Source organism: Natator depressus, chromosome 5 (assembly GCF_965152275.1).
Source record: "Natator depressus isolate rNatDep1 chromosome 5, rNatDep2.hap1, whole genome shotgun sequence".
In the NCBI taxonomy this organism is placed as follows: Eukaryota; Metazoa; Chordata; order Testudines; family Cheloniidae; genus Natator; species Natator depressus.
Window position 1 is genome coordinate 40,854,281 of NC_134238.1, and position 24,046 is coordinate 40,878,326.

General features: G+C 42.0%; 1 protein-coding gene across 1 annotated transcript in view; it reads right to left on the reverse strand.

The window, feature by feature from the left end:
• ADAMTS6 (ADAM metallopeptidase with thrombospondin type 1 motif 6) overlaps window positions 1-24,046 on the reverse strand; it is a 316,147-nt gene that overhangs the window by 136,874 nt on the left and 155,227 nt on the right. Inside the window, exon 11 of the mRNA XM_074952624.1 lies at window positions 9,563-9,704. Coding sequence (XP_074808725.1) covers window positions 9,563-9,704 — 142 coding nt within the window. The remainder of the gene's footprint in view (window positions 1-9,562; window positions 9,705-24,046) is intronic.

Genomic DNA, 24,046 nt, shown 5'->3' on the forward strand with positions numbered 1-24,046 from the left:
TTCCTCCATTTAAAATTGAACTACCGGGCCTACATGCCTCGGTGGTATGCCTACGTTTAATTTTTGTGTGCTCTGGTGTTCATCTTTAAAGGTAGGGAGAGATGAACACAGGAGTGCTTTGGAGGGGAAAGTGGGAGTTGAGTCAGGATGCTGGCTGATGTTGCCTTTGTGGGAGTCTGTAAGGCAAAGGATGGAAAAGGATGAAAAACCCACGAAGTATTAGAAAGAGCCAAGTCTATGGTCCTCCTTAACAGAACCCATGCTAATCTTAAAAAAGATGCAAGTACTGTTCAAGAACAAAGCAGTAATTCAAACTGGTTTTTACTTAGGGGAATGATCATGAAAGTACTTCTGAGGCAAAACTCTGACAGACTTCAATAATTTTGAATTAGAAAGACCTGCATGATTGGACCCTTAGTGATAACAGATTTTGCACTTGATCGCCAAGATACTCTCACCTTAAAGAATAATAGATATTAGAGAGCCTATAATGATAAAGCATAATGTCAAAAGCTCAGATCCTCTCTCAGCCTACAAAAAGTTTTAGCACACATTTATAAACTAGATACAAAAAGGTATAAATCAGTGCCCAATTGAATTATTTAGGCTCTTCTGACAAACACAAACATTAAAATACAATGTGACTTCGGTGTGATACGAATCAAGTGGAAAAAGAAGGTCACAAAACAGTGAGTTAGGAGGGACTAGATAAGAATTTATGAAAACATAATTCACACTATATCTCATAATGTATGAGGGAACGAAGAAAAGGTGGAAACTGTCAGTTATTCAGGTGAAGACCCCCAGTTGATTTTTCTTTTTTCTTTTTGGAAAAGCATCTCTCAGAATCTGCTCTCACTTCCTCACATTTATTTCCATCATCACAAAGGCCCCAAGTTAGGCTAACAGCATATCTCATCAACATCACTTAGCTGGAGTAGGTTCTTGTGTACAACAAGGAACACTTCATTCACCGCAAGTGGTAGGTCATGCTACTTCTGCAGCATTGATTATTTCTATATATATAAAACATGCATTAGTATGTCAAAATACAAGCGTGACAATACATTACTTTTATGCCCTCTGAATATTTAAAACTAGACCACCTCACTACAATGTCTACTATAACTTCAATCCTTTTGCAGTTTTATTTTCCACTGAAAGAAGTACTGTAGAACCGGAAATAATTGCTGCCCATTCATTCTGCTCCATTATTTTTTTCTGGATTTGAAAAGTATGAAAATTAATTGGCCATTTTCTTTTTAGTTAAGATATTCTGACAGTGTATGCTGAGACCAGCTGCAAGAGGCTTTAAGCTCTGTTCTTAAAATTCAGACAAGTCACATATAGTCCTTAACTTTCCCTGGCACTGCAATCTACTCAAGGAAGGAAACAGAAGTATAAACCTGGGCAGTAGAAGGCAGAGATTTTGGTCCTCAGGGAGGCTGCAGCAGTGAAGGTATGAATATCAGTGCCATTTGATTGATGGATTAAAGTTTCCAGTAACTTTCCATTGATGGCAATCAGGTTCATGGGCACTCCCACTGCCTCATAACAGGCTTCCCAAGAACAGCAGAGGCACAGCTAGTCCAGCCACTGCTGGGAAATCTATTTGGTAGGAAACATGAGTGCTCTCCAGTGCCAATGTGATGTGTGTGTGCCCATCTTAGGTAGGCTGCTGAAAGTAGAGGAGCACTCCCTGGTGTGAGAATGTGTGCTGAGGCTGCCCATTTTGAGACAATGTGAGTGCTTCCTATTGCAGGTTGCATGACTTGAACTTCATTTGCACTCAGATTAAGGTTGCCAGGTGTCCAGTTTTCGACCGGAATGTCCGGTCGAAAAGGGACCTTGGTGGCTCCAGTCAGCACTGCTGACCGGGCCATTAAACGTCCGGTTGATGGGGTTGGCAGGCTCCCTACCTGGCTCCGCATGGCTCCCAGAAGCAGCGACGTGTCCCTCTGGCTCCTAGGTGAAGGGATATCCAGGGGCACTCTGCGTGCTGTACCCACCTCGTGCACCAGCTCTGCAGCTCTCATTGGCCGCGAACTTGGGGCGGCGCCTGTGGGTGGAGGCGGCGCACACCACCACCTCTGCCTAGGAGTCGAGGGACATACCGGCCGCTTCCGGGGAGCCCCCCGAGGTAAGCATCTCCAGAAGCCCACTCTCCATACCCCCTCCTGCACCCCAATCCCCTGCCGCAGCTCTGAACCCCCTCCTGCACCCAAACACCCTCCCGGAGCCTGCACCCCAATCCCCTGCCCTAGGCTGGAGCCCCCTTCTGCACCCTGAACCCCTCATTTCTGGCCCCACCCTGGAACCCACACCCCCAGCCCAGAGCCCGTACCCCCTCCCAAACCCCAACTCCCTGACTCATCCTGGAGCCCCCTGCCACACTCTAAACCACTTGGCTTCCCCCAAGCCCAGAGCCCCCTCCTGCACCCCAAAACCCTCATCCCTGGCCCCATCCCAGAGCACACACCCCAACTCCCTGCCCCATCCCAGAGCCCCCTCCCACACTCTGAACCTTCATTTCTGGCCACCCTGGAGACTGTACCCCCCAGCCAGAGACCTCACCCACTCCTGCACCCCAAACCCCTGCCTCAGCCTGGTGAAAAAGAGCGAGTGAATGAGGGTGCGGGAGAGCGAGTGACAGAGGAGGGGGAATGGAGTGAGCAGGGGGCGGGGCCTCTGAGAAGGGGCAGGAGGCAGGGCAAGGGTGTTTGGTTTTGTGCGATTAGAAAGTTGGCAATCCTAACTCAGATAGCACAAACAAAATGCAAATAAGAACTCTGACATTTGAGTTTACTGGTATCGTAGCTGACAATTTGACTGGAGAGCTTGATTACACACATCAGACCATGACCAACAAGAGAAATATCAGTCCCTGCTAAAGTACATTACTTGATGTATTCTATTCTTAGATGTGCATAGATGGCTCCCCCAGTAGAAGCAGGCATTGGCACATGAAACAAAGTTTGTCCCCTGATGTATCTGTCTGTATTCCATTAAAGGTGCAGCAGCAAAGGAGGCAATTAGTGTACTAAAGAATGGCTAAGCACTATCCATAAGTCCACATTAGCAGTCAACATCTTCACAGATAATAAAATGCACCACAACAAAGTCAACCATATGCATAAAGTGTTAACCTCTATAAAAATGTCTGAGGTTTTAGCCATTGCCCTAAGAATCTGTGGCCCAGTACTATGACTTGATGCAAACCAGTAATAAAGCTATGCATTATTTTAAACCACAAAAACCATAGTTAAAGTCATGCATATTTCAAGTATTATTTAAACTAATAAAACAAGAAAATTCGAAGACAAAGCTGAGATTCCTTCCTGAATTAACCCAGAGCCAGACTTTGACCAGTCATTGTGCAGGTGCTCAAGGTTTTGGGGAGACAAGGCAAGGAGCCTTCACCCCTTTCTTGTCCTTATGCAGAGGCCAGTGACAAATGTTCCCATTGCATTTGCTCAAAGACAAAGAGATCTTGCACCACCAGTGGCACTAGCACTCAAAGAGAATGGGGAAGTCTGGGGCCATGGTTGGCTATCACAGAGAGGAACTACATCAACTTAAAAGGTGTAGCAGTATCCATGTTCCACATGAATGCCAGGGAACTACAGTGCCAAAATACCCCAGAAAACTCCTCTGCACTGCACTTAATAAGGGACAGTGCCTTTAAGGCATGTACTGACATCAGGAAGAGCTGTACACATGTATCTTATGGCAGAATTTGGCCCAATGAAAGTCATGAGGCTAAAATTCCACACAACTCTGAAAATGTAATCTACACAGAAAATTCACATTTTACATACATTGGGGCAAGTCTTCCTCTCAGTTTACATAGGTATAAATTTAGAGTAACTCTACTGGGATCTCATATTTGCCTTTGGTAATTCCCTGGTATCCTGTGGATGTGTCTTCATTATAGATCAGCATGAGAGGAGCTCCAAAGGGCTTCTTGAGTGTAAGGGCCTCAGGAGGTAGACAACATCATGTGTCACTGTCCTCTTATGATTCCAAGATTATCCTAGCAGATATCTAAGAAGGAGTTAATATTCCTCAAAGTAGCATTATCTCCCTGCGTGGGGTTTTCAAAAGTGCTCTCGAGCTAACTCTATGGAGTTTTGCCACTGGCTTCAATGGGAGAAGTGTTAGACCAATATTGAATATTTTTGGAGAAAAAAAAACTCTAGGTGCAGCTACTACAAGACAACCAGAGGGAGACCCAGCTAATGGCAGCCAGGCTCCTGCTGAAACCGTGTTGTCAGCAGGAAGAAGGACAACTGAGGAGAGAGGATATTTTGTTTAGTAGTAGTAGTAATCATAAGAGTGTAATCACCACCACTACTAGCCAGAGACCTCATCACAGTCAAGGCCCCCTTGTATTACATTTCATACAAACACATAGATAGATAGTGACACTGAAGCACCCACAATCTGAGGTAAATACTTGTGCATGTACTTAAATTAAGCGTGAGTCATAAATGGGACTCCTCAGGTGTTTAAAGTTAAGAATGTGCATAAGTGTTTGCAGGATTAGGACCTACTTTGAGACCAGAAGTAACAAGTAAATGTAATAAGCACATAGAGAGAATGGGGAGGGAAACAGTGATAGAAATCACTTATAAAGGCTAACTATGAATACAACTAGATGGTTTGCAGTCAATTTTTTTTTCTAAATAATAAGGAAGGTATAAGCCTAGAATTTTCAAAGGCACAAAGGAAAGTTAGATGCCCAACACTGATCAAAAATCAGTGGGAGTTGGGCCCTTAATTCCCTTAAGCCCCTTTGAAAATCCCAGCCTAAATATATAAAATAGAACTGCTACTCAGCTTCTTGGGTCATCAGTAATCTCTCCAGAGTCCAGGGAGATTACTGATTAACCCAGGAAGCTGAATAGCACATACCACCTCCTCAGCTGCTCCGGGACCTGCATGGGGCATAATAAAGTAAAACTTCCCCCGCCAAACTCCTCAACCAGGCATCCGGTGGCAGAGGCAGCCTCCCTGGCCTATTATACCCGCTGCCCATGAGGACAAGCCTCAGAAAATTGCAGGAAAATAATAATGGACCTTATTATTTGTGGTAAAAAGTTCCATTATTACTTTTCCATGATTTTCCATTGTCAGTTGCCGGGGGCTGAGAGCGGCGGCTCTCACTGTCGGCCGCCTGGGACTGAGAGTGGAAGCTCCTGCTTTCAGCCCCAGAGCGGCCAGGGCTCACACTGTCAGCACAGCACATAGCAGGGGCTCCCGCTATCAAAATTACAGTGGAAGCCTAATATTGTGGGATCTGCAATTTCTGCAATATCACAAATTAAGTAGGGCCTTAAATAAATCTAAATAGTCCCTAATGGCTGTCTACCTAGATATGACAGGGAAGTTTTTAAGGGGAATCTTGAAGTTTTCTTTCCTTTCTGACTCATTTCTGACTGTGAGCATCTTTACTGGAGGGTGAGATCTGGGCTGTAGTACTATCTGAGATTTTGACTGCTGAGGAGGTCACAACCCCAAGTGGGACAGGTACATTTAATTAACAATAAACAAATTCTGCTTTCATTTATGCAGATCTATTGAAGACATTTTTTTTTAGCTTTTTAAGACAATGGAATTTGTATAGGTGTAAATGATAGCAGAATCTTTCCCCACAGGCTTTAATATTGCAGTGTCTGTCAATACATGTCCAGGATAGATTACACCTATAAATAACACCCTACTTAATTTGCAATATTGCGGAAATTGCAGATCCCACAATATTAGTCTTCCACCGCAAATTTGACAGTGGGAGGCCTGGGTGGCTGACAGTGGGAGCCCCTGCTCTCAGCCCCAGGCAGCCAACAGTGGAAAATTGCAAAAAAAGTAATAATAGATCTTATTACTGCAAATAATAAGGTCCATTACTTTTCTGTGATTTTCCATGGCTTGTCCACAATTCAGCAGTTTTTGGACAGTCATTCCACAATTTAAGTAGGGCCTTACCTACAAAGCATAAAATTTTCCCATTCCAACTTGGGAAATTTTGAAGTTTTTCAAAAAAACTAAAGTTTCCTGCCCTGGAACACCCAAAAGACCAGTGGTTGGAGCACTGACTTGATTTATGGGAGATCCAGGTTCAAGTCCTTGCTCTACCTGATTTGGGCCAGGGACTTGAACGTCAGCACCCTATCTACTAGGGTGTTGGCTACTCCAGGGTATGTCTCCCACAAGCTCTTCTATTGGAACTGCTCCACTGAGAATAAATAGTTAAATAGTCATTGGAGCAGGGATTTGAACGTCAATCTCAAACATCCTAAGTGAGTGCCCTAACCATTGGCTATAGAGTCAGTGTGTCTCGCTCTCTCTGACCCCATGAATATTTAATTATTTATACAAAGTGGAACAGTTCTAACAGGAGACAGTGAGAGAGACTGACTCAGTAGCTCAGTGGTTAGGGCTCTGTCTTGGGATGCAGGAAAATAGCAGAGCAGGGACACAAGCCTGAGTCTCCCATATCCTAACTAAATGCCTGAACCACTAAGCTATAGAGTCACTCTCACTGGACCAATTAATTAATTATATGAAGTGGAACAGCTACAACAGGACAACTTGAAAAAGACCCACCCTACAATAGTCTGGTGAACAGGACACTCACCTGAAGACTGACGTTTTAGCCCTACGTCTGTCACATCCCCAGTGAGCATCCTAACCTGTGGACTATTCTGGGGTGCGGGAATCTCTCTCTCATTTTGACCAGAAATTCCATCCTGGTTCTGAGAAACATTTCCTGATGAAAGCTTTGTCAAGACTGGTACATTCTTGTGAAAAGTTTTGGTTTCAACATACTGGTATTTTCTAATGAAAAACCATTTCACTACAAAATTCCCAAGCAGTTCTATTTGAGAGGTTGACAGTCTCTCTTCCCATACCATACAGCCATAGCTGAGATCAGTGGAGTCAGTCAAGCTAGAGAAAGGGATCTACTGTTAGAGCTCTGTAAAGTTTTCTTTACTTCAGAATTCATTCCTTTCTTGGGCACCAAGGTCCAAATTTGTTAACCTAACGGACACACTATAATGCCCGTCTTTTCCCACAAGCATTTTGACAGGGAGAGGACTGACTGTTGGAAGGATTATATTATGTCTACTGTGAATGAGCTTTTATTTTATTATGTCTACTAGTGCATATTTGTATATTATTTTATTGAACTGAGATGACCAAGCTATTACAATGATTTACTGTGAAAATTAAATTAAGCAAGGCACCCAAAGCATTGTTTACGTGCTTGTTTTTAAATGAAAATATATAAATAAATATTCAGCCTAGCTCTTCCTAGCATTTAGATCCAGAATTCAGTCCTGCAAACCCTTGCTCATGTGAGAAGCCCTTTTTCACATGAATACTCCCAAACTGTTATCAAACTCCCAGAGAAGACATTCCTCTTTCCTCAAAGTCATCACTTGAAATGTGTATCATTTACATGATAATAATTGCATTTTCAGATACATATGGTTATTCTGGATAATGTTTTAAATGTACATTATTTCCCAGATAGGATGTACTAGGACTTTCAAAACAATCTATTGTATAAATATATACAATTCTGAATCCTGTATTTAGATCCTCTTAAAAAGTGATTTATTTTCCTTGAGACACTTTTTTAGAATTGTTGCTTAACTCACTGATGTGGTACATTACATCACATCAGTTCACAGCATTCGTGATGTCACACTAAGATTACTGGTTTGTTTTAAACAGTGTCTTAATTCTTCTAGGTTTTCAGCCTGTTTCGTAGATACACAGGAGTCTTTCTTTCTTAATATAATACACAAAGAAAAAAATTAAGAAAAGAAAGCAGGAATCATAAACCCAAGATTACATAAATCTTCCTTATGTCTATTTGTTTTCATATTTAAGGGAAAGATATTGGTTTAAGAATAGAATACTACCATACAGTATGATAATCAACAACAATGATAATATAGGTTAGCAAAGAGACTATGAAAAAGTTAATATACATGTGCATTGGTCAGTTTTTGCACAAAATTAACTTTCCAGTTTGATTTAAAATGCAGTATACTTCAAAAGGGCATCGTCCCGAAAATGGTTTAAATGCCTGAAAATTTTCTTATTCTGAAAGTAGAGAGAGAGAGAGTGTGATGGGAATTTGAGAGAAGAAAAAAGGAGAGTGTGCCCTAGATGTACTGAGAGAAAACATGGCCCTGAAACCAGAAGGGGTAAGGAGTAAGAACTTAAAGAGAAACAATAAAGGCAAAAATTGCTTTGGTGGGGGATCAAGAATGGGAGACCCTCCAGCAAGATAAAATTATTAAATCCATTGCCCTATATGATCAGCCTAAAACCCATCCCAAGAATGATACTGATTTATCACCCAAAGGTTATTAAAAACAAACTCCCTCTGTATTTTAGCTCTATTAGAAGTGATTACTGCAAGTGCAATGATTACACTGTTTATTTGAATGATCTAAATATTTTCATTTTCTTTCATATATTATAAATGATTCATTTAAAACAGTACTATTGTAAACTACAAAATGAACTTTTTTAGCTTTATTCAGATTTAATCTTCACCTACTGAATCTATTTGATGACTATCATTGATGAAAGCATCATTGTAACAGATGTAATCTTGGGCTGCAAGATTTTCTTTAAAACAATATTTTAAAATACATTGCATAAACTGTTTAAAATAGTAGTGTGCAAATAGCTATTGCTATCCCTACTGGAAATTCAGTTGAAATTTGGTGGGGGAGAATAAATCTTTCACTCTGCCATTCTTATCAGCAGCTATTTTCGTATCCTTTTTGGCTATTTAGTTTCTCATTACTCTGTGTTCCTGCCCATTTATTTTTTTTTAGTAGGAGATTTGAGCAGCGTGTGAAACAACCTCAATGCCAGCAAATATGAATTGAAACAGATAGACCTGGCCAAAAAAAAAAAAAAAAGTAGAAAATGACCGCAAAATGTAGCTTTAAATTAAAAAATGAAAGCCAGCACCACAAACTTCATATTTCAAGATTTGATACATTGTGGGCCTGATTCTGCTCCCCTGGAAGTCAATGGGAGTTTTTAAACTGACTTCAAAGGAAGCAGGACTGAGCCTAATGAGCCTAATTTGGCCTGCCTTACTTAAAGGACACTTATCCAACTCATTAATACCCACAGAGACAAGCTTTTGCGCTTACACGGAGCTCTTCTTCAGGTCAGGCTCTGTGTAAGCTTGAAAGCTTGTCTTTCTCACCAACAGAAGTTGGTCCAATAAAAGATAAAACCTCACCCACCTTGTCTCTCTAATATCCTGGGACTGACACAGCTACCACAACACTGCATACATTCATTATTACCCAAACATTTGGGAACACAGTATACACAAATGACTCAAGCAAAAGATGCAGCATAAGGATTAAAACCTCTTGCTCTTTATTTACACAGGCGGTATTGCATGGATTACTATAGGAAAACTGTAACTCAGTATTGCATCTAACTAAATTTTTTGTCATGAAGGAATATATACAAATGACTAAGCAGAACACTCAGCATAAGGATTAAGACTTCTTACCCCATATTTACATTGGCGGGATGTTGCTCCATACTGGAAGCGACACTGTTCATCAGCATCATACACCTGACCTGGGGCCACAGCAGGATAAAGAAAGTCACGCTTGGGAGGCTCATTATCAAGGCAAGTACCACGGCCTGAACTGTTCAACATAAAGGACCAAAGGAATTAGGAACTCTATTGACTGTTAATCACAGTTATGATATCATGTATTTAGTTCTTAGTTTTAACAGCATTGGGTGTGTGAAACAGATAAGGTTGCAAATAAACAAACAGTGAAATGGTACACCCATGGTGAAAAATTATAATTAGGAGGGAATTAAGAGATCAGAATAATTTCTCATGAGTTAATATTAATTAACAAAAATACTCATTTTAGACAATTAAATGGATTTAATGTTATCTTCAAAAAATTTTAAATAATTTCTGAGCCACACAAGACTGATTTTCATTTCTGTTCTAAGTCTGTTTGTTCTCATTGGAAACATAACCACCTCTAGTTGTAGAATTAAAAATAAAAAATGAAACCAATAAAAGAAATGTTGTGTAACCCTTCAGGACTAGGCACTAATCCTACAAACAGTTAAGCACTTGTGCAACCTTATGCATGTGAGAACTCCTCTGTCTTTTGTGGGAATATTCAAGGCTTGGTCTACATTAAAAAGTTAAGTTGCCCCAGTTACATCACTATAGGGTGTGAAAAATCCACATTCCTGAGCAACATAGTTAAATTGACCTAACTCCAGTGTAGACAGCGATGTCAACAGAAGAATTCCTCCATCAACCTAGCTACCACTTCTTAGGGATATGGATTACCTATGCCAACAGGAGAACTCCTCCCATCGGCATAGATAGTGTCTACACTGAAGTGCTACAGCTGTGCTGCTGTATCAGTTCAAGTATAGAAAAGCCCCAAGTGTATAAAGATATGCTTAAGTGTTTGCAAGATTGGGTCCTTAATCTATATTCTTCCACCTGGGCAAAGAAATAGATACTGTGATAAAAATTGCCTATGATCTTTAAATATGCCAATAAAAGGTGGGGTGAATGACAAAATACCTGGAGCCAAAGGTCTCTGTTCTAATGCATTAGTAGTGTTTAGTCTGACAAATTTCACATTTCAGCGAGGGTCATCATTCTTGAAAAAGTTGATGTTTTCTTCTTTATAATCATTGTTGGGTTTTTTCAAAGTATGCCCATGTTCAAAAATAATATTTTAATGAAGTGGAACAAATAACATAAAGAAAGCCAAAAGTCACACAGAGTTCCTTTGTTAGAAAGCTTTATATTTTGCTAAATATGATTGTTCAGTTAGTGTGCATAAAATAGGAAAGATGCTTTTTTATTTTAATTTCACATGTGAATATGTTAGAATTTTTAAAGAATCTCTATGCCAACATTTATTAAAAATTTCTAACATTCCTGTAAATTTTGCCAACACCTTTGTTTTGTTTTGGGTTTTCCCCCACTAGATTTTTTCCATACACCTTGCCAAAGGAAAATAATTTCACAAGTGAATGTTCTACAACTATTATTTTGCACATTTCAAATTTTCATTACTTTTTATTTGGAGATAAATAAGAGGAAAAACACCCTTTAATTATGCATTGTATTTTCTCAATTTTTAACCCTAATTAATTCGTATTTTCTAAATATTTCAGCAAAACTACTGAAGGAAAAAACACTGATAATTAAAAAAGGCAAGTATCAATGAAGGCATCGATCATGTAAACACACGAGTAACTTTATGCAGTTAGTAATACCAATGAATTAAATGGATCTACTCACAAGTGTAAAGTTATTAACATGCACAAACGTTTGCAGGATCAGGGCTCAAAACATTTCCCCCAATACATCTTCAAAACACCAGATGCAAAGGATTCAGAGATAATAACCAGAGTCCTTTCTTCTTTAGCCCAGTTGTTAGTGTAAATTTTTCTTTTCTTTTTTTAACACAGCAGCTGTTGATGAGCCTGATCTTACATTTCCTGTGCACCCAAATGTTTCATTGTTTGCACTGATCATTTTGGGTACGGAAAGAACACAGACCAGTATTTTAAATAGGCAGAAGCATCACCTACCGCCTGATTCTGCACTCCTTGTTCAGATAAACTTCAAATGGGAATTTTGCTTAAGTAAGCAGTGATGAATTGAGCATCTAGCATCTGCTCTAGCTACTATTGCAGACAATGAGGAAACTTCCACGGATTTCAGTGGTGCAGCACTGGATCTTTAAGTCCTGATGCTGCAAGCTGATGTGCATGGTCAGACCCCTGCAAAGCCCTATTGACTTCAATGGAGCTCTGTGTGTGCATAAGGGTCTACCTACTCAAATTAGTTTACAGGATCAGGCCTTAATCTATAAAACTAAATTTTCTCCACCATCCTCCATGCACCCCTCCTCCAAAAAATCCTTAATCGCAAGGAGAATTATAGATCTTTCAGGTTAATTTCAAATCATCTAAGTCCCTCAAGAATATTCAGAAGCTTGCCTCCTCTGCTCTAATGACAGCACCCTCATTATAATGAAGTCCAAATAGATATAGTAATAAGAAAGCCAAGAGAATTATTAGAAAGCAGTCATTCACTTAAAGGGGCTAGATTACATCACCATTACCAAGACTGAATAATTTTGGTTTCTCTCTTTCATTCTGCTCCAGAACTGTTATTTCTTTCAAAGTACTTGGATGATTGACGCATTTTATAAACTTAATATAGAAACCTGATACTCTGTATTTTATAAATTAAGAAAATTTGGAACAGGATTGCCATGAGTTATGAAAAATAGAACCATGCTACCAGGGACTCCCCTCTGACCGCTGAAGGTCCTAGGGAGGCTATGCAAAAAAATAAATTAATACAGATTGAGGTTGTATTCAAATTTTCCAGAAAATTTCCATGGGGCCAAAAGAGCTATATGTCTCCCTCTTGATCCTCCACCCTGACCATCTCTGTCTCTATTACCCCCTCCAGCGCAGATGCCAGACAACAGAGAGGTCAAACAGGTTCTGAGGGAATGTTATGGAGGAACCTGGCCACACTTCTGCATGGAGATCCCCTCTCCAGGCACAAAAGTAGTAGGAGTGATTTGGGCCAATGATTAAAATCCAAACCAAACCACAGAAACATAGATGAGGATGAAGAAACTGACAAGGCCAATGTGAAGGACAAAGATGCCCCAATTCCCACAACCCTGAAATTGCAGTAAATTTATTGTGTGGGATATATCCTGTGCTATCTGTTTTTAACCAGTTATCCCATTTAGGTACCCCAGATAAAGCTGAAAAAAACTTCCACAGTACCCTTCACAGTGTTTGTGAAACCGGAAGGGGAAGAATTATTTCTGTACCACAAATATGGTGAAAATTTTTAACCTGAGAATGTGATCCAGAATCACTATACAATTTATGACAGGTTTCAGAGTAGCAGCCGTGTTAGTCTGCAGCCACAAAAAGAAAAGGAGTACTTGTGGCACCTTAGAGACTAACGAATTTATTTGAGCATAAGCTTTCGTGAGTTACAGCTCACTTCATCCGATGCATCCAACGAAGTGAGCTGTAGCTCACGGAAGCTTATGCTCAAATAAATTTGTTAGTCTCTAAGGTGCCACAAGTATTCCTTTTCTTTATACAATTTATGTATACACCTAGATGCTACAAGTGTTCCATCAACATCCCTTTTCTTAATGTTAGGTGGAGTCCATAAGTGTATATCTGGGAGACTTTCTGAGCCTGAGTCTGATTGCACTGTACGACTATGTCTACACTGCAATTAAACATTTGTGGCTGGCCTGTGTCAGCTGACTGGTGCTCACAGGGCTCAGGCTACAGGCGCAAACATCTATACCACAATTAAACAGCCCATAAGTATGTAAGACAAGAGTATCTCTGATGAAATTAATGTAGCTACACCAGTGTAAAATTGGGATGAGATCAGAGTAAGGCACTCTGTGGCATATTTTTAACCTAAACGTAGTTTTTAATTTTAATATTTCAGGAGAGTCTATAAATTCCTAATCCTGATTAGATTTAATATACTCTACAAACGATATTGTAGCATCCTCGTCTCTGAACTTCACAGGCAGGGGTGGCCAACCTGTGGCTCTGGAGCCACATGCAGCTCTTCAAAAGTGAATATGTGGCTCCTTATATAGGCACCGACTCCGGGGCTGGAGCTACAGGTGCCAACTTTCTAACATGCCGGGGGGGGTGCTCACTGCTCAACCCCTGGCTCTGCCACAGGCCCTGCCCCCACTCCATCCCTTCCTGCTCCCTCCCATAAGCCTGCTATGCCCTCGCGCCTCCCCCTCAGAGCTTCCTGCACACCATGAAACAGCTGATCGGGAGGTGTGGGGATGGAGGGGGAGGCGCTGATCGGAGGGGCTGCCGGTAGGCGGGAGGTGCTGGGAGCGGCGGGAGAGCTAATGGGGGGCTGCTGACATATTACTGTGGCTCTTTGGCAATGTACACTGGTAAATTCTGGCTCCTTCTCACGCTCAGGTTGGCCACCCCCGTTCACAGGCTTAAGCTCTCAAGTTTACCATCACAGCAAAGAGCTGTTATAGCTTTGATCAATTTAATGGCACATGGGAAGCCCTACTTTAAAATGTGTTCATCGCTATGGCTTTGTTTCTGCAATAGTAAAAACCACTGCAGCCCTGCGGATGCCATTGTAGTATGGGTCTGTTTGAGATAAAATGCTAAAAACCAGATGCAGCACATACTAGCCCCCTTTAGTACTCACATGACAATACTAATCCCCAGAAATCTCAGCAGCATACCTAAAACCCAACTGTGAGGTGGCATGTCAACTCGACAGCTCCTCCCTCTGGCCAAACGTGGCACGGCCCTGGTGCTCATGTAGCCCAACAGGAGGGTCAGTTCATTCTTAGTGCTCCAGAGTCTGAGCAGCTTCCTCCGCTGTCCCGTCCTTCAGAAGTTGGTAGGGGAACCCAGGCCCACCCACTCCACTGGGTTCCAGCTCAGGGCCCTCAAATTAAGTAAACAGAGTCAGAGGGGTGTCAATCCTGCCAGTGCCCTGAGCTCCTTCCTACCTTCCCCCGGGTCTCTGTAATCTCTCTAGTCTTCTGGTCAGATCATTCCCTTCCTGGGGCATTGTATTTGAGCAGCTTTCTGGTAGCTTGCAGACAGAAGCTCCTTCCTCCAGCCTGCTAACTCTGTTTTCGTGGCTGCCCCACCTTTCTGCTTCCCAGCCCTTTTATCCTCCCAGCTGTGGGGACTTCCTATCAGCAGTGGCTGGCAGTGTCTACTTTAACCCTTTAGTCGCTGGGGTAGCATGGGGTACATACACCCAGTGACACCTACATATCAGCATTCAGTGCTGGAGGAAAGTCTGCTCTCAGACCAAACAGTATATTAACATTGAAAATAGGTTTTAAACTTTACAAAATGGGCACATTTTTATAATACTTAACCATGTGGAAATCACTGCATCTATAGATATATTCAGTCATATTTTTACAGTATATTGATAATATACATATATGTATCTGTTGTAAAATGTAAACATGAATAATCTCTTTTAATTGAGTCTATTAAATATTCTCTTATTAACATATTGATAAATTATTGTACCTTGTATCAACTGTGTATCTTTTATATCAAGTTTACATATATCAATAACATATATAAATAACACATTTATATACACATATATAAAAATATGGGATCAATCCTGAATCCTTACTCTGTCCTTTTTCAGTCTATACTTTACCTGAGTAAGGCTTAGTAAAGACTAAGGCTATATCTACCCTTAAAACGCTACAGCGGCACAGCAGCAGCACTGCAGCTGCACCACTGTAACGCTTCCGTGTAGACACTAAGGGCACGTCTACACTTACCTCTGGAGAGATCAATCCAGCAGGGGTCGATTTATCACGTCTAGTGAAGACATGATAAATCAACTGCCGAGCGCTCTCCTGTCAACTCCGGTACTCCACCGGAGTGAGAATCGTAGGCAGAGTCGACGGGGAAGCGTCAGCAGTCGACCTACCGCAGTGAAGACACTGCGGTAAGTAGCTCTAAGTACGTCGACTTCAGCTACGCTACTTTCATAGCTGAAGTTGCATAACTTAGACCGACTTAGCTCATGCCCCCCCCCCAGTGTAGACCAGGCCTTACTAGAGTGACGGGAGGGGTTCTCCCATCATCGTAGGTAATCCACCTCCCCATGAGGCACTAGCTAAGTTGACCAAAGAATTCTTCCACCAACTTAGTGCTGTCTACACTGGGGGTTAGGTTGACTTACCTACATCTCTCAGGGGGTGTGGATTTTTCACACCCTTGAGAGAAGTAACTGCCGATATAACTTTTCAGTGTAGTCCAGCCCTAACACATATCCTTACATATATTCATACATTTGCTTACCTTTACCCTCGTGACTAGTCTAATGGGATTACTCATGCATAAAGTTAAACACTTGCATAAATATTTGCAGAATCAGGGACTAAGTATGGTCTGCAGGATGTGGTCCAGTATGTTTAAATTCAATATGGGCTTTAATTGGATCACTGAATCAAATTCTCCTGGAGCTTTGGGGAAGTTTAGATCTAGATATGAATTAGGACCATCTCTAGTATAAATACAGTAGTTTTGAAGATTATCCATTTCATTTTGGATATAACACTCTCATGTCATCAATAAATTCTGCAATGCCACAGGCACAGCCCAGCTCTAGGTCACTGACAAACAAACTGAAAAACAATGATCATATTTCAGTTCCACTATGGATCTGATTCTAAAAACCCTCACCCATGACAGCAGTCCTTAGAGTGATTACTCCCATTTATTTTGAATGGGACTATAGTATTAACATGAACAAGGACTACTCACAGGAGTTAGGGTGTGCAGGATTGGGTCCTAAATGCTTTCTCCCAACTGTGACACACTTTCATTTTTTCCACTGAATTCCATTGAGCTGATTTGTTGTCCAGTTTATAAACCTGCATTCTAGTTGATCTTTATTGGCTCGGCAGTGCTAACAAGAGAAAATGGGTAGCAAAAACTTACTTTGGTCACCAAGGTAAGCAGTTAGGACTCTGAATATACACAGAGACTGAGCAAGAAGAAGCCATTTGTACAGACACTTTTCAGAGTACAACCATATTTAAAGTCTAAGACAAAAAGCATTATAGTCATTCTCTCTGTACATAATCTAGACTTCTGCACAAGAAAAAAAATAGGTCGGTCTGTTAAGATTTTTTTAGGGGGAGGAAGTAAAACCATGTTTGTTCCAGTTGCTAAATATGTGCCTTAACCCATACTCTCACTCTCCAACTTCTATTTATTTTTTTTAGACTTTTATCTAGGACTGACATTATAGTAGATTACCTGGCCTACATTTGATCGTGTCTCATATCAAAGTCCCTCCCTTTGATTTTCAGTGGTTCTGTAGTAATGCTCAATTTTGCTTTCCTTAAATAGAATTTATAAATAATTTGCTATTTTCCCCAATGTTTTCAGCTACTATGCTGTCTATAAAGGGTCACGATGGAGGAAACTTTTTTTTTCTTTGATATTTGGTTCAGGAGCAATATTAGGAAAAGTTTACTGTTCCCAAAAGCATTAGTACTGGTCCACCAAAGTATTTGTGGCCCGGAAAGATTGTGAGATATTAGACTAGAAAGCATGGGATCAATCTGTTGCTAAACATTAACTTTATAAAAATTTTCAGTAGTCCACAAAATTTAAAATTAGTGGGCACTGGCCAATTCAGGATTTGATTAATTTTTATTTAAATGTTGTGGGACTGTTGAGAAGTTTTATAAAGTAAACATTCAACAACACAAGAAAATATTTAAAAATATATTAGGTGACTCATGCTTTAAAATCATCCTATTCTAATTACAATCTTGTGCTTTTTCCTTTACTTGAGTTCTGCTATAATTATAATGGTTAATCTCTTAAAACCTGGTAATGCTGGGAAATTATTGCTATATTCTGTTCAAAAGTTAGGATTTGTAGTTGCTCTGAGATGGTATAAATAATTGATTTTTGACCCCAGGGACTTTTAAATGGCACCAACTATAAACAGCTTGGAATTGAAGCAAAAAAAAGAAGGAAAGAAGGCAAGATGGTAATTAGAAAGATGTGATTTTAAGGTCTGATGGCTTGTATTTCCAGGGTTCCCATTTTGTTATGAAATACATCATTCTTTTCCAGCCCTGGTGGTTCATAAGACATCAGACCTTAAGTCTGTCACTGGTTCCTCAGATAAGAGTGCTTTTTGGCATAGGGCCAGTATTCTACATACCAAACCATGAACCTCAGATGACTGAAATTTCCAGTCCTTGATCTGTATTTATTCTGATATAGATCTCCAGCATCTGAGGCATTTCAGAGTAATATTCTATTCTATTCATGATCTTCTACTGCCTTCTTTTTGAGGGTTGTTTTTGTGTGTGTGTGTGTGTGTCAGCTGTGCTGTGTGTGTTTGTTAATGAAGGCCAGGCTAAAGAAGTGTACCTTACACTTGGAATGGAACTCAATTGAAATGAAGCTTTGAATGATTCATGAAACCCCAGAAATTGTTGAACATACTTTTATTTTACTCAATATTCTCAGACAATTAAAAATGCATACAAACAAGCCTAATTCACTTTCAGCTGCCCTCCAACATCTTGCAAGGTAACCCAAAGTCATCACAGAGCCATCATACCATTTATTTTCTTAATTAATAATAGACTAACAGGTAGACAGAGCATACTACCTGTAAAGTCAACATCAGAAAATAGGTAATAAGTCTATTATTACAGAAATTGGTTCTTTATTATTTAAACTGAAATGGATTCTAAGGAAATCACCTACTGAATTACAGAGTTTAAGAAATCTAAAAACACTGGGAGTTGGGGGAGTTTAACTACCAAGATATCTGCTGGATAAAAAAAATATGGCTATATTTGCATTAGAAAGAAGTTCCTAAATTAAACAAAAGACAAATTATTATCCAAAATGTAGAACAATAGGGTGGATTGGAAACAGCAACAATGAGCTACTTAAGTAAGAGAGATTTCAGAGTAGCAGCCATGTTAGTCTGTATCCGCAAAAAGAAAAGGAGGACTTGTGGCACCTTAGAGACTAACAAATTTATTTGAGCATAAGCTTTCGTGAGCTACAGCTCACTTCATCGGATGCATATGTATGGTAACACCCATTGTTTCATGTTCTCTGTGTATATAAATCTCCCCACTGTATTTTCCACTGAATGCATCCGATGAAGTGAGCTGTAGCTCACGAAAGCTTATGCTCAAATAAATTTGTTAGTCTCTAAGGTGCCACAAGTACTCCTTTTCTTTTTAAGTAAGAGAGTGACTTCCCCAAATCTCATATCCACGTACTATGGCAAAGTCAGAAATCAGGGACTTGAATCTACTAGGTTGAGAGCCTCTTAAGCATATTGGCTTCGAAGGTAGTTGAGAACACTTGGCAAGGCACAGGAGGCACCTAGCACCTTGCAGGCTCGGACCATAATGAATAAAGGTCCAACAGAAGGCATTATTAAGACCCACTAATGTGGAAGAAGGGGAAATTTTACTTACCTGTTAATTCTTCCTTTGAGATGTTCTGTAGAGACAGAACACTAAGACTATGATGATGTCATACCCTCCATAATAAGGGTCTAGCCACATCAGCCTTCAGTTGAATATTTCTAAAGTAGTTCCAAAGAAAAAAATTAGACTAACACTATTCAATAACCACTAACAAATAACTTAAACTGTAGCAATCTGAGTATTGGTTTGTGACTCTGCACTGAAACTCTCAGCAATGAGATAGAAACTCAAATTTTGCAGGACGGGAGCCCAGACTGATACAGAAGATCTCAAAAAAGAAAATTAGCAGCTAAGAAAATTTCCACCTTCTCTCTTTGATGTTCCATACCAGTCCAGATATTGAAACATCCCAAAGCAGTTAATTTTTGTATAGACTGGATTATCACTTATTTTTGCCTGCAATACCCTCCTGAAAAGGCCACAACTGTAAACCGTTTCTGTACTGTTTGACAAAGATGTGGCCAGAAACCCAGGAGAAAAATTTGCAACTCCCTATTAAAGAATTTCCTTCTGACTGCCTATCGAGAGCCTAGTAAATAGGTACTGTGACTTTTAAAGAGCTGGTATTTCATTTTCTGATGTAACATAAATCTCTCTGGTCAGTTCCTTAATCCATCTAAACGTGGTGGATTTGGAGGACACTTGACCTTTAAATCCTGGTATAGGATGAAAGATCTTTGAGACTTTGGCCAAAACTGTGGCATCCTTTTAAAGAAAGTCTGTAAGGCCCTATGGCAGTAGTTCCCAAACTTGTTCTGCCACTTGTGCAGGGAAAGCCCCTGGCGCGCCTGGCCAGTTTGTTTACCTGCCGCGTTCGCAGGTTCGGCCAATTGCGGCTCCCAGTGGCCGCAGTTCACTGCTCCAGGCCAATGGGAGCTGCTGGAAGCAGCGGCCAGTACATCCCGTGGCCCGCGCCACTTCCAGCAGCTCCCATTGGCCCAGAGCAGCGAACCGTGGCCACTGGGAGCCGCGATCCGCCAAACCTGCGGATGCGGCAGGTAAACAAACCAGCCCAGTCCGCCAGGGGCTTTCCCTGCACAAGCGGCGGAACAAGTTTGGGAACCACTGCCCTATGGACATCCAAGTAAGGCAGTCTTTCCTCTTTATGAATCTTAGAGTTGGGGCTGAAAGTGGGTAGGATGGATTCCCTGTTCAGGTGAAAGGCCAACAAGTCTTGGGCTTGAATTACAGCAGAGCACCCAACAACGTTCTTATTCTGGTGAAAAATCATATACTATTGCTTGAAGATAAGGCTTTGCTCTCCTATTGCTAAACATATACTGTTACTAAAAATAAGAATAGTACTTAAGAATATTAATTATTGGGAAATCCTTATCCAATGTTCAAAAAGGAGGAACCATAAAACCATTCATCACCAGTTTCAAATTCCATTCAGAAACCAGGGGATAAACTATCAGTCTTACCTTATTTGCTGCCTGCAGAAACCTGGCCACAATATTGGGGTGGCAGCCTATTGAGACCATGTCCATTAAACCTCTGAAATCCACAATAGTTACTGTAATGAAACTTAAAATTCTAATGAAACGGACACTCATGCCAAAGACTAGACCAGTGGCAGGAAATTCACTTATGACTGGTACCATGGCTTTGAATGGCACCATCTTCACTTTGCCACACAAAGTTCTCCAAATCCTAGAGCGTGGCTTTGAATCTGATGGCTTCCTTGATTGGAGAAATCACTTTTTGTGAAGAAACCACAGAATTAACAGGAGCCAGTGAAGGTGTGAAGAGTGGGGGAGGGGAGAACATAGACACGTTCACCAGGTCCAGGTATCACAGGTTTCTCAGCCAGTCTGGGGCTATGAATGTGAAGACTCCTCTTGATCTAGCAATCTTCTACATGACTCTAAGCAGAACAGGAAGGGGGAAAAGGTGCAGTAGATTGACAGTTTAGGGAGTTAATAGGACATTTGTTTTGCTCCCGCTTCTTTGTACCTGCTGAAATATTTTGGGACTTCTCTGCTTTTCCTGATGCCATTAAGAACCATCTGAGGCCCGTCCCACTTTTCACATAGACAGGCAAAGACCTGGAGTGGGGTGGTTAGTTCATATTTTCCTTGAGTCAACTATTTGTTCACACAGTAATCTGTGTTATTTATTTTTCTCAGTGTGGACTGATGACAGAATGATAGAACTTTTCAGCCGAAGTTATCAATAGGTCTGGTTCCCTGGAAATTCATTGACTTTTTGTGCCTCCTTGGTGACTGATGCATATTATGGCATTGTGTAATTGAATTCTTATTGCTGAGATTTTTTAGCTTTTCTTGGAAGTGCAACAAAGCAAGCCTCACCACCTTGGCCTGCAGCATGTTTATAGACCCCTTCCTTTTGACCACTGACCACTTGACATGGATTACTGTCTTTCCTAAATGGGACCCTCATGCATCCATGATCAAAATTTCCTTCTCGCTAGCAAGTCCAGATGACATCCTTCTTGCAGTTTTCCTCTGCTAGACATCACCCAAGAAAGATCTGGACAACCTGTGCAATATTAAAAGTTTGAGGGGAATCTGCCTATTCCACTTCAGTGCAAGGGGAAGATGTGCTGAAGAGACTATAGGTAATAGCATACACAGAGCACTTCTCCCAGGTTTGCTGTCACCAGTTCAAGAGCCTCCAAGCAATAACACACTGTGGTACTTGACTTGGCTATATATCTTGGTTATTGTTTCCTGCATAAAAAAAAATCTACATAAAACGCTGTTGAAAGTTGCTCCCAGGTACAAAGGCTCTTGTGTGGAATTGACGGAACACTTCTTGTTTATCACTAATCCATGACTTTCCAGTAACCACTGAACTCCTCCACCACAACTGGGATGAAGCTTCTGACACAATTTGTCCAGATATGGGATGATGCATATGACCTTTCTTCTGAGGGCTACGGGGAGGAATTGGTACTAAAGGTGATGGTCCAGGACAGCAAATTGCAGATATATCTTCCAATGAGACTGCAGGAGCAGCACATATGGGAATTCTGGAGATTCATGAAGTGTAGGAGTTTGCCTGGGCTCACTTCTTAAATAAGTGCCTTCAATGACATCTGTGACGTTGCACTCTATATGATTTTATAAAAATATGCTAATGGATAATATAATGTAACTGGAATATGCTTCATGCAAAAGGTCTCTCATAAGGTATCATTAAAAAGCTTATAATCTACTGAGTGTGATCATCCTATTTATATAAATGTATCACTCTTGTATCTGAAACTAGAAATATGAAATAAAACTCTGAGGTCCTATTGTAGTTATGCAAAGTGTGGGCCATTAATGGTGGTTTGGAATCTTAATTAACCTGGCTCCCATTAACCAGGACAATTACCTGTAGATGGCTCTGTTTTACTTGTAAGTCTTCCTGTATACTGTGGGCTGGCAAGTGGGTAATGAAGTCTTACAGTGACATGTGATCATGTCACCTGAACTGGAATCCATCTTTAACCTGGTGCTTTTCCATTGAGAAGGAGGGGTGGGAACCCAGAGGGACAAAGGATTCCTGCCTTATGCAAAAGATATATAAGGGGGTGGAACAGAACAAAGGGGGTGGCCATAATGAGAAATCCCCTAGCTACCACCTGAGCTGGAACAAGGGCTGTACCAGGGGAAAGGATTGTGCCCAGACTAGGCAGGCATCCAGTCTGTGAAAGAAACTTATAGAAACATCTCTGAGGATGAGATTTTATCTGTATTCAGTTTTATTACTGTACTCGACTTAGACTAGCGTATTTTATTTTCTTTTGCTTGGTAATTCACTTTGTTCTGTCTGTTACTACTTGGAACCAGTGGTGAGCTGGAGCCGGTTCACACTGGTTCGCTGGAACCGGTTGTTAAATTTAGAAGCCCTTTTAGAACCGGTTGTCCTGCGACTGGTTCTAAAAGGGCTTCTAAATTTAACAACCGGCCAAAAGTGGCGCCTTAGGCGCTGACTCTGTGGGTGCTCCGGGGCTGGAGCAACCACAGGGAAAATTTGGTGGGTGCAGAGCACCCACCGGCAGCTCCCCTCCCCACCCGCGGCCCCAGCTCACCTCCGCTCAGCTTCCGCCCCTGAGTTACGCTCTGCCCCACTCTGCTTCTCCCCCCCCGCAGCTTCCCATGAATCAGCTGTTCGCACAGGACGCCGGGGAGGGCTGAGAAGCATGCAGTGGCTTCGCGCTCAGGCCCAGGGAGGCGGAGGTGAGCTGGGCCGGGGGGCCATGAGGAGGGCCACCCACACCGCAGCAGGTAACCCAGGGGGAGGGCCGCAGGGGAACCGCTCCCCACCCCAGCTCACCTCCACTCCGCCTCCCTGGGCCTGAGCGTGAAGCCGCCGCTTGCTTCTCAGCCCTCCCAGGCTTCCCGCGCGAACAGCTGATTCACGGGAAGCCGGGGAGGGGGCAGAGAAGCAGAGTGGGGAGGCGCGTTCAGGGGAGGAGGTGGAGTGGAGGTGAGCGGGGGCCAGGCACAGGGCGGGGAGCTGCCGGTGGGTGCTCTGCACCCACCAAGTTTTCCCCGTGAGTGCTCCAGCCCCGGAGCACCCATGCAGTTGGCGCCTAAGGCGCCACTTTTGATGTGATCAGTGGTGGGAGCGGCTGCTCCCCCTGCTCCTCCCCAGCTATGCTACCCTGCCCCTGGGAGCCACAGGGACCTGCCGGATGCTTCCTGGGAGCCGCCCCAGGTAAGCACCGCTGGGACTCCCCACCTCGCCCCCCGGCAGGTCCCGCTGGCTCTTAGGGGCGGGATGGGGTGGGCAACCACTACGGTGGCCCATGAGACCCTCCTGCCCGGTTCTGGGGGCAGTCAGGGGGCAGGGGAGGGGGTGGATGGGGCAGAGGTTCTGGGGGGGCATCAAGGAATGCAGGGGGTTGGATGGGGCAGGAGTCCCGGGGGGCAGGGGCGGGTCATGACCCCCTCGTGGGGTGA